Source organism: Poecilia reticulata, chromosome 1, assembly GCF_904066995.2.
Source record: "Poecilia reticulata chromosome 1, P_reticulata-male-v2, whole genome shotgun sequence".
NCBI lineage: Eukaryota > Metazoa > Chordata > Actinopteri > Cyprinodontiformes > Poeciliidae > Poecilia > Poecilia reticulata.
Genome location: NC_088830.1, coordinates 17,243,585 through 17,255,704, shown reverse-complemented (window position 1 = coordinate 17,255,704; position 12,120 = coordinate 17,243,585). Strand labels below are relative to the sequence as shown.

At 38.1% G+C, this 12,120-nt stretch overlaps 1 protein-coding gene across 6 annotated transcripts in view; it reads right to left on the bottom strand.

Moving 5' to 3' along the window:
- Positions 1 to 12,120, bottom strand: part of rptor (regulatory associated protein of MTOR, complex 1) — a 156,605-nt gene that overhangs the window by 31,451 nt on the left and 113,034 nt on the right. For all 6 annotated transcript variants that reach the window (XM_081607400.1, XM_081607406.1, XM_081607408.1 and 3 more), the window contains exons 18-22: positions 11,508 to 11,648; positions 10,960 to 11,080; positions 10,292 to 10,432; positions 7,458 to 7,613; positions 1,518 to 1,636 (exon numbers count right to left, since the gene is read on the bottom strand). In XM_081607400.1, coding sequence (XP_081463526.1) covers positions 1,518 to 1,636; positions 7,458 to 7,613; positions 10,292 to 10,432; positions 10,960 to 11,080; positions 11,508 to 11,648 — 678 coding nt within the window. The remainder of the gene's footprint in view (positions 1 to 1,517; positions 1,637 to 7,457; positions 7,614 to 10,291; positions 10,433 to 10,959; positions 11,081 to 11,507; positions 11,649 to 12,120) is intronic.

Genomic DNA, 12,120 nt, shown 5'->3' with positions numbered 1-12,120 from the left:
CTATCCTTAGAGAACAAAGGACAAACCAAACAGTAGATATAACCTGTTTACCTGAAAACTCATTAGGTAATATGACCCAGTTTTGCGACTTATCCATGGATCCTTAATTGAAGAAGCATCACACAACGCAGAGCTGTTGGTAAACTGGGGTAATCGTTTCCACTAGATTCTCTGCTTCCCACTGGGAAACTCCCCCACTGGGATTTTGTTCTGCCTCACCGAGATCCATCTCCACATACTGCCTTGACACTCAGTCAATCCAGCAAATGTAACATGTTTCCTCTATGAATGGGCTTAAGCTGCAGAAGGACACGGCTGAGGTATTCTTGTAGTGTCTCTCAGTTGAATATCTTATACAACCTCCTAAATTAAATGCATGTCATGTTTGTAAATCAAAACATTTTACCAGGTAAAATTAAAGAGAGGCACACAGTGGCAGTAAATCAACATTTAGCTGACAATCTACGAAAAAAAAAAAACTGCAGAAATATGAAGCAATGAAACATAAAATGCAAATGAAGTCTAATATTTCAGGAGATATTGACATGAATCAAAAATCAATAAGAAGGAAAATAGCTGGACACTACAGATAGAAAAAAAATTCAATGTATTGATCATCTGAGAAGCAAGTAAATCTTAATTAGCTTCTGACCTTGTTCACTTAGTTAAAATCAATAACATTTGAAAGTCAAAATCCTAATTAAAGGAGCTGGATTCTCTGTTAAGCCGATGTTAACGCTTGTGAACCTAAGAGGATAGTCTTTGATTAAGTTGCCTTTGGAGGAAATAAATTGCTCCATCTATAGCAGAAGTCAGCAGCCTTTACATTCTGTCGTCACTGCTACTGAATAAAATTGATCAAAGTTGCAAAATCTACTTGACAGAGAAATCAGCTGGTGATCGAAAAATAATTTGGTGACTGAATGTGAAACAAAAATATTTTTCCAATCAGTGGACTAGAGTGGGGTTACAACAACACTCTTCCATGTGGATGCTGTCACTGAGGGAAGAAGACTCAGTTATTTATTTTAAGTAACAGAGAAGTATAAAAAAAAAAGTAGTCAGGTTTTTAATATCATGAGGCCAATAATTTATCCAAACTAATCCCAGAATGATTAATCAGAACACAATTAAGACTGACGGACTGTATGCTGCTTTTGAATCAGATATCAAAGGAAAAAATAAAGGTTTTGAAATGGTCAATAATAACCTCATGTTTTTACGTCATAAAAATCAGCCATTTTAACAGGGACGTGTAAACCTTTGAACTGACTCAGTACTGACACATCCAGTAAGATATGCTGCAGATTATTAAGCGACTAGTTTTCATTGTAATGTGGAATATAGCAAAATGTAGCTCTAAATTTTGAATTTGTACCCTTGTAAGAAACAACAAATTAAAGCGCACTAACAGCTTTGATCTTAAACAATAGCAGCCAACTTTTACCTTATTATTTTTGCAACGATAAGTTAGTCATTGAGTCTTCACATTATCAGAAACTTTAACCACAACAAACCTTGTATGCAATGCTATTGAGCACTTTCATGGCCAAATCTGAAACTTCTGGGAATGGATCTGCAGCTAGGTGGAGCAGCACTCTCCATATCTGAGTATAAACACTGTTGAAGGAAACACCTGGAAAAGACACACAGGAAGAGACAAGTTCAGACATTTCACCAAACAATACAAACACAGCAGATGAACAGCTAGAGATGAAAACCACATATTCATAAGCTGTTAAAAAAATACATAAGAAGACATGACCCATTCTGTTATTGTTATCACGCAATTCAGTATGCAGATTCTGCGTTCCAGAGACGAACGTGTTTGTGTATGAAAAATGCACATCAACCCCAGAATAAAAGAAAAAGATCTTGCATTTATGAAACAAATACTTCGTCGTAACTTAGCAAATACAAGAAATTCTTGGTCTGCTTTAAGGTAAACCCAGAGATCCTTAACATTTCTAATTATAAATATTCAACATAAAAATAGATCTCGATAGACTTCAGATGGTATAAAGTAGAGTAGGGCTTTTTTTCATTTTCTACTCCTTATTTGGAGTCTTCACCAACCAACCGTGTTAAAAACCTGCCCTAAGTGGGGAGTTTAACTTCCTTTCGCTCATTTATTTCTTCTTTCTTTTTGTCTCCAACTTATTAAACTTCTCGTCTTCCTCCTCCTCAGCTTCAGGTTGCTTAAGAGATCCTCTAATATGTCCCCTTCTCTCTTTTGTTTCCAGTTTAAAGTTGATTCTCCTTCACTTTCCTCCCTTGCAGATGTTTCCGCCCATGCGTTCGCTCCTTCTAAGTACATAAATGGCAAAAAACTCAGGAATGACTGAAGTCTGGACCCAGCAACTGAGGACTCGGGGGAATGCTCACTAGTCCCATGCCTCAAAGAGCGGACACCACAGAGAGATGACTGAAACAGGAAGAAAGACAAAGGGGTTAAAGCTGGCGCATTGGGTTGAAAGTACATGAAACAAGAAAAGAGTTGCTGCTAGAGAGGTTGGAAGGCGTGTCTGGAGTAGAAAAAATGAGGACAAAGGGGGACAACTTATTTCAAAACCCAGTGTCCTCTGACAAAAGCAGAGAATTTCAAAAAGAAAAAAAATTGGGAGAGAAAGTGGTAGAAGGACAGAATGTGATTAGCAAGGTAGCTGCTGAAGTAAATAGACAGTGGAAAAAAAAGTAAAGCATGATTGCTTTACGTCATAAGAGCATACAAATTAAAACTACTGACTCTACAGACATCATGGCAAACATCGTCATGATGAATGTGAAGCTGCAGCATGTCCTTATCCGTCACTCGTGTCATTTGAGCAAAAGTGAAATAAATGTGAAGTCATAAAGATGTTAAAGTGCTAAACTAAATGACCCACTGCACCTCCTTTTATAGTGCCTCCAAATTTCTCGCAAATGGCTCGAATTACAGTTAACACACCACAGGGATTTTAGGGGCCTTAAGCGCTGCAACATAAAAAATAGTTCAAGATGTTTTTAAAGCATCCCTGAAGCTTCACTGCAAGAAGCACCATATTGTAGCTGCCGTGTGACGCTCTTTAAACGGAAAAACACATCAAGTCCACAGAGTAGATATAAACCCCTGAAAAAAATAATAGTCAATTCAGATCCAGAATGTTTCAAATCATAAATGCTGGTGTAAAAATCAGATGCATTCAACACGTCAAACTGTTAAGCTTAAAGCTGTTCAGGGTGGAAGAATAATCTAGATAAATATCGTCCACTTAACCTCAAACCCCAATGTGTAAATTATCTTTCCAAAACAGATGCTTAGAGTGCTGGTAGTTATTCTAATCAATTACATTGTGTTTTCTAGTGTATTCAGTGCCATATTAGTCAATACTCTGCTTTTACAGAATCGATTTATGTGCTGTTGAGCAATAACGCCCAAGAACTTCTATGTTCTTCCTTTGATTTTAGCAGCTTTTACAGCCAATATAATGCAGCTTCCTGTGTCTGAACATTTTCACATCAACTAATACATGGGATGAGCCAGTGCTATGTGTTCTGGATGTTTTACCAATTAGCTTGGGTACATTTGCTCTGGATGACAAACCTGCCATGTTCTCCACAAACCAGTCGTACACAGGCAAACTCATAATACACTGAATTTGAAGGCGATAACGATGTCAGTCAAAACCATTTTTTTTCTGGCTATATTTCACCTCCCTCAAACCTAATTGTTTCTCTTCAACATGTTTTATATGTCAGCAGAAGTTTATTAACTAAAACAATAATAATATGACCTGGAGTGGCTCTCTTGTACATTAGATGAAAAAACAGATTTTATTTCCATCATGGGGCTCACTCTTTAGAGCTCTGTAAGCGTAACTTTGAAAATAGCTTCTTTTTAATTGTTTATATAACCTTAAAAAGAGTATTCACTTAATTGTAGCAGCTGCAGCTAGATTTATGTGAAACTCATTGCATATTCACCCTGCTGGAACTTAGCAGGGGTTTAGAGATAAGGATGGAAAGCTCCTCCACATTCAAGGTTAGTTCATTTTTCGTTTTTTCTGTTGCAATTCAGCAAGTCAATACAATGTACTTATAAAACTTTGTGGTGAATTTATCTTTGTTCTTTTGGAAGCAATACAAGTATGAGCAATTTTTATTGACGTCATATCCATGGAAATTATGAGTTTTGTGTGATTTCATCACAGGAGATAAAAGTTCTGATGGTAACTGTAATAAAAACACCAGTGAAAGTCGTGTCAGCACATTAAACAACGCACATCTATATGCTTACTTTATGTTTTAACCAAACAGAGGTTTGGTTACGTATTTCTGTACATCGTTAATGATCCAATTTGCTTCGGATTTATAGTCTAAAAAAAAAAAAAAAAAAAAAATTTGGGATGGATGATGAGGATACAGATGGATAGACGAACGGATGGGTAAACCATGGATAGATAACTAAACAAATTAAGTGATAGATGGGTAATCGATGGATGAACAAATCATTAACAGACGGCTGAATAGACGAATGGATGGATGGAAAAAACGTGGATTATTACACAGGTAGATGGAAGAAACACTGATAGACAGATGGAAGAAATAAAAGTGTGGATGGCAGGATGAATAGGTGGATGATGGACCAACAGACACATGCAAGAAATGATGACTCAACATTTAGGAAATGGAAATGAAAACCTTTTCATGCTCCTTTTTCCACTCTAATCAAGATATTTGAAATCCTTATATGAAAATCAGAATTTATCTGGACTGCGTGGGACCTCTGCATCTACAATATCCTTATATTCTATCCTGCATCCTGGTTAATGGACAAAACTGAGCCTTAGCTTCATTTTTCAAAACAATAGTGCCTAACGGAGACAGCAGTGTGGTCTCCACAGTGTGGTAGGATTTGTACAAATGATAGTAGTGGGAAGTTAATAAATCACTTTACTCCAACGCTGCCCTCCCACACAGCTTTGCTGTCCTGCTGCTCTCCGGCAGCCCGGTGTTGAGCAGAGGCCGCAAACAGCATTTATGGCTTCAATTTGCTCCAATCCGCTGCATGATAACGCGCAGGGCCTCACTTCTTGGTTTTGCTCACATAAAGATTTGATAAAACCGAAATGGAGATCAAAAAAGAGGGGGCAATGTAGAAGTTTTCAGGAGAGGAAAAACAAAGGTCCTGTCTCATGGACAGGAAAGGACCTTTCCTGTTCTCATGGGTTTCATGAGAACAACTTCAAGTCAAACAAGGAAGGAACAAACAAATCAGACTGATGAGTGAAGCATCTAATAAACCGATAGGTGATTTCTGGTCACAACACAATGGAAAACAAACAAAAAAGAATATAAATATCAACTCAGATAATATGCAGTTTGTGGTCTATGAATGCAGTCTGTTTGCTTATGCATGCAGCACCATGCAAGGTGCAAACAGGCTCAGAGGGAGGCCAGGACTCTGGCACTGAACTGAGTGGGCGAGGGGCCAATATGTCTTTTAACCTGCTTACCCTGGAATATTGTTCCAGCAGAAAGTGGCTTTTAAAAAGGTTTAGAACGAGCATCAAATGGTTGATTTGTTGGATGAAAGCGAAAGAGCAAATGTTGTGAAAAAAATTGTAATTGCTGTTTCTTTCATCAAACATTCATTTTCAAGGCTTTAATGTTGAGTGTTTTGAAAAGGCAAACCCAAAATTTCAGCAAGAGGTGATGACTGACAAAAAGCTCGGCTTAAATTTGGATTTTTAAGATTCGGTTTAAGTGATTAAAGTGTTTCCTGAAGAAAACGAAGAAGAATGACCTGAACGAGTTTTAGGGAGAAATGTGAATATTTTTGTAAACACAGTTACACAGCACTTTGTATTGAAGTTGTAACAACAATAGCAGAGGAAAACTGATTATCTGATATGAAGCTATGCAAACAAAACAACTGAAATTAATTTAGGGTGGAACTGAAAAAAAAGAAAAAAAAATCTTTCTTCGGCATCTGGACTTTTATTGTAAGTTAATTTAAAATTTATGTTTTGATTGGAAACATTCAAAGTTAAAATGACAAAACTGGACATGACAGCAGCGGAGAACATAGAGAGAAGTGCAAATTAGGAATAAAAAAAGAGCAAAACAGTTTTATGTTTCTGTTGTTGAGGTGGTGGGAACTATTATTTAGCTATTATTTAGTGGCTGCCTGAGCAGATAGTCAAGCCCGCCAAACACCGGAGAGCAATAGACAGTGGAGGGAAGATCAAGAAAAACACTTTAATGTCCTTCATGCTCCTCCCTGATGCTCTTTACACTTTGTTTATCCCTGCTGTTGTTTGGAAGCAGTGACTCTCCTATGGGATGCCCAACGGTCCCAGTCTCTCCAAAGTGCCTTCATCCTCTGTAATTTTCTGTCTAACGCTCAGTCCAGTGCAGGTTTATCACCAGTCTGGTTGAAACCTGTAGCAGCTGCTGTCCGAGCTGCAGCGTCACAGAGGTTGAGGTAGGGCAGATACACTGTGATGATTGTAATCGACGCATAAACTCCTGCTAAAAACTGCCGCAGCTTTAATGTAACAGGAGTTTATTGCCTCACTCATCACAAAAGTAACTAGTGTATTGTTTTTTTGTTAAATTAACTTTGATTTCTGCATAAATACAAAAAAAAAAACAATCATATTTTCCATATGATTGTTCAAATATCCCTTCAACTCAGTAGCGGTTCTTGCAGCCTGTCCATGTTATTTATGAACACAAATCACATTCAACTGGCATTGACAGTTTTTTTTTTTTTTAACCGAAGTAGGGATGTGATACAAAGTTTGGTTTGGTTTAACCATTAACACTGACACAAACTAATTCTACACAGAAACTAAGAACAATCAATAAGTTAGTTTAAGCAATAAAATATTCAAATATAGAGGTTATATTTTTACTAGAAAGTAACAATTAAAACATATATTTACTTTTCAATCTAATGAGATTGGAATCAACAAGCTTGGGATATTATGAGGCCCGTCTGGGTTTGCAGTGCATCAGAGATATTAAATCTGCACCCAGTAAACTCAAGTGTCTGATGCAGACGTAACTGTGAGCAGGAGAAAGAAACAGACAGTGAAAGCTTTGTAAAACTGAGATGTTGTTTGGTATGCTTGACTCTTCTTTGATATCAACCCTGATTGAAGCTTTAGGAAGAATAAGCTCCACAATGAAGGGAACTTTAAAGGCTGAAAGAGCAAAAGAGAGAAACTGGAAGCAGAAGAGCAGAAGTTGAAAAAAGCTTCTACAAGAGAAGCTTGACTTTGAAGCTCTGTTTTTTCTGCATTATTTCTACATAAAACCAGCTTTCTCTGTTATATGTGTTGTTTTATAAGCTGCCATCTAAATAAACCAAATAGATCTCCTCCAGAACCCATATGACGTGACAAGTTTACTCAATTTATGTAGGGAATCCGAACCGTTCTATTGTCCCAAAACTGTGGGATGGTGGTTACCTATAAGGGAGTTTAGGGAGGAATATGAAGAAACCCGCCGCATCTTGTCGATGGTTTCAAATGAGAGGATGTACTCGTCGTTGTCGGGGCTCCCCAGCGTGCTGCTGGCGCTGCTGCTGGTGCTCAGGTTACCAGGAGAGAAGGCTGCTGGGCCGCCTACAGAGCAGAAATTGAGAAAAGTGGCATTTATTACTCCAGTTGCTGCTGGATAAATTGTAAAATAAAAATAAAGGAAACCATATTACACCCCAATAAGTAAGGAAACAAACTTGTCCTTGGAGACCAACCCCTCATAACTTCATGTGAGCTTTCCGGTCCAGGCATGAGCTGCTGTAGCTCACAGTTTCCCCAAACACTACTCTGACTCATACGAGCTCAAATGCCATGCATCCTCCTAACAAACCACAGGCTGAAATGTGAGAATGGAGATAGGTGGAGAATAAAGAGCCGCTCTGCTTGGAGCTCATTGATGATAAACACCCCTGCACATCGGAACGAGCGGCAAGAAGGTGAATTAGAAATGGTGTCAGCAGTAGGTTAGGCACTTCACCGAGCGCCGGTGATTTAGCGCTACACACAGCTCATGCATTACTCAGTGTGGCAGCGCTGGTTCGGAGGGAAGCACGCCTGGCTTTGGCTGCCTGAATCACCGAGAGGTGACAGAAACACAGAAGGCTGGGAGTGACAGCAGGCTGGTGTGTGCTTGGAAAGTTGCGGGGAGGAAATGTTAGACTGACATTTCTACAGCTGGCAGTAAATGGGATCATTTGTCTTTATTTGGAACCTATTTTAATGAACAAAACGATCACACTTTTTCAGCCTGATAAATACAGCTGCAGGAGGCTGTATGATATCAACATTTAACTAAATAAGGAAAATGAAAAGGTAAAAGAAAAAGAAGGAATTTGAATCATTCAGAAGGATGGAGGTAATCTGCTCCAGTTATCTGTCTTTAAGGGAGGAGGGCAGCATTATGGATTTTCCAGGTACATAGATCCATTTCATAGCAGAGTCAAGTAACTATGTTATCTTTAGTTGTTATGACAATACTTTATATATCAAATTACTCAATCATAGCCTTATCTGATGTCTTAAAATTCGGCCTCTGTTTCTTTAAGAGGCTCCTGCCCTTTCTTATCCTCTACCTTCAGCAAGTTATCACCACATTGCCTTTCCATTATTCTCAGAAACCTTTAGGAGTGTTGGACTGAAACATAGTTAATATAGGTTGTGCATAGCATGCTGCTATTTGACAAATGTTAACAACAAGCCAACAAGTTGCATTAGGATGAACTGAAATGTAAGCAATTTTCTTAAATTACATTTCTCCACTTTGAGACTGTCAAATTCATTCCTAGAAATTGTCAAAATTTAAGAGATGGACTCCAGAAATCCATGGACTGATTGGTGTGAGCTCTATGTTGCCTAGTCGTGATGTATCACTGAGGCTGAAAAAGGCTGAATGTGGCATGCAGGTCTTGAGACGTCTGCTCTTGTCACGTCGGTTCAGTCACAGACAGAAACAAAACCAGAACTTCAGATGAATATCTGGGTTTGGTTCAAACTCGGAGCATGTTGAATAGAGGTTTCAGCAACGTGCTCCTTCAAAAGTCCGCAACATGATCACCATCCACTGCTAGAGATCTTTCTTATCGAGTTAAAAATACAGCAACAACATTCAGTAAATGTTCTATTACTATCAACTAAGTTTTCAATGAAACTGAACAATTTTCTAAAATTATTATTCATTCACAGGAATATAACACTTCATATTTTAACAGTCCTGCAACCTGTAACCCCAAAAGAAATGTCTCTAGCCTTCAGCACCATGGACAGCTCAGCGTCTCAGAGAACAAACTGAATGAGGAAAACAACGCCGCGGCTCTTTCTATTGGATATTCTCAGTAAATATGAAATCAAATTCTTAGCTGTTATTAACAGGGTAGCTCTGCTAAGAAGGAAACTGAAAAATATTTCTGTTCAATGAGATAAGCGGAACTGCTTCATAAAAAAAAAAACAAGAAGAAGAATCACCACATATTGAACTGGAAATTAAGTGAATGGGAAAAATGTCGTAGAAAAAGACGATTAAACCCTTTTAAGTACAGGACTAGAAATGTTTAAATTGGTATTTTAAACTAGTTGTGGAGAATCTGAAGAGTGGTTGGGGGATTGAAGGTACAGAAGCAAATAATGTGTAAAAAAGAATTTAAATTACTACAATCCATTTTCATGAATACTTAAACTACATGTGTCAGGTTCTCTGCTCTGCCTGGAAAACAGGGAATGAACTGGGTGAAAAAGTTAGCTCCCTACTGCAAACTCCACCAGAGTCACTTTCTATCATAATTGCATAAAGAGTGCAGATATATTAAATATGTGGCTGCACAACATTAGAAAAACACCCAATTGTAATACCATCACTAAATATTTAGATGATATTATGATAAAAACACATTTTTAGTTTTTTTTTAAGATATCCCTTTTTCTGGGGTTTGGAATCGCAGCCACTGTAAACACACATAGCGACCATGGAAGGTGGTGAAAGTTTATTACCGTCCTGCTGAATTTGAGTGGCTGGCACTCAAATAATAATTTCCCCATCAAATATTTCATTTAAGCAGCACCATGTGATTGTAATACAGCAAAAACTGAAATTGCAATGGCAAGTGCTATGCAATATATTGTGCACCATAAATTACATCTGAAGAATTTCATTTTTGTTTGTTTTTTTGTTTTTTTTGAGAAAATACATTTTGGTCATTTTATTCCCCTCCTACAAACAGCTGCCTTTAATCTCAGTTTCTCAGCATCCATCTCTCTCTCCGTCTTACCTTCTTCATTCAGGTTGAGGTTCTGTAGACTTTTGTTCAGATTGCGGGCGGTGGTTACAGCTCGGATGTTGGTGTAAGAATTGACGGATCGCAGACGAGGGATGGCCGGGCTGTCTCTCACTGGAGTCATGTTGCCGGGTTCTGATTGTCGACAGAGATAGAAGAAGAAAAAAAATGTGTTGATGTTTGAAACGTAAAGACAAAACCTTCTGCTGCTCTCATTTTTGGTAAACTGTGTGAATTTAAGAACATTTTAAAATTTTAAACTAAACTTGTAAAACTGGAGAATATTTCCTTAAATAAAATCTAGCAACCAGAAATGTCAGAGCGCTGTACAACTATTTGATTTGCTCCCATTTTCGGTGTTAGTCTTGTGCTTTAAAGGGGGAAATTAAACTCAATATGCTACATAAGCATATGGTTTACCACATACACTTATCCTTGAATTCACTACACAACCAAAAATCTGTGATGAATAAACGGAGGACAAGATTTGCAAAGCACACTTTTTATTTCATGACAAATGAACATTAAAACAATTAAAGACCTTGTGGGAATAATTATCCTCAAAGAATACCAAATAGCACAATAAATTAACTTTTGGTGAAAGACAGAAATCAAACTGTGATGTGTTTGCACATCTTCAAACAAGGTCTGCTTCAAATCACCTGCAGCGTTGGCTGGCGATGGCACGGCGTAGTTCTTCTCTTCTTCTATGAATTGGAGGGCAACTGTGCAGAAGTTGCTCTCATACTGGACCACCAGGTGACTCAGGGCCACCACCAGCTCCTGGGAAATGGCAAAAGCACAAAAAAAAAAAAACATCCAACATACTCAGGGAATTTTTTTAAGAGACCATCTTGATACTCTTATTGAAACTTTGAAATATTTGTAACTTTGGGGAAATGCTATTAGTGAAATAATCTACCAGTAGAATTAGGCTTTCTTTTTTAAAATATTAAGGAATCAATTACTTAAGAAAACCTTCCATATCTTGCAGAAGAGTTACTTGTAAGTTGTCTCATTTCAAATGTTCTAGGATAAATGTACTAGAAAGAAATGTTTTATGCTTGCATTTCAAATGCATCATTACAAAGAAACGCCCACAAAATAAAAAATGTTATTTGTAAATCTCAGGTACGTTTCTGCTTCCATGAAGTCCACGTTGACGCTGCATTTAATGTGTGATCGGTGATGAGTGTGACTGTGCAGAGACCTTGCGGACCACTGGGCTGCCGTCGTTGATGAGTTGAGCCAGCATCATGGCCACGTTGTGGTCGATGGTGGTGGAGTGGTCGGTCCTCTCCGCAGAGTTGCCAACAAATGTTCCCAGAGCAAACACGGCAGCACATCTTACCTGCAATTAAATACAGATGACAAACCTCAACTTCCTGTTCTGCTGGCGTGTGATACAACGCTGTGAGCGCCAACTCTCAGACTTTTAAACACTTTCCTTCTCATTTAAGACACACAAAACTGACAGAATGCCAAGTGAGACCAATAAATACAAGTTTTAAAAGTAATTAAACACTAGTTTGTCTCCTAGCATCAGTATAAAATGTGGAGATCATCGGAGCTGCAAGCGTCTATTAGCTGATTGGCAGTACAGTATCTCATTTCTCTCTTTCCGCTTCAGTGGATGTTTAATCTAAACTCGGTGTCGCCCAGAGAGGATTCTCCATTAGCGACTGATTTCATAAACCAGACCAAATTACAGCACAAGAATTAATATTTTTCTGAGTGGTTTATGGTGGCAACACAAAAGCTTTCTGTTTTAGAGTCATGAAGATACACCGTCACAGCTTTCCAATTTTGGTAATAGTTTTAAG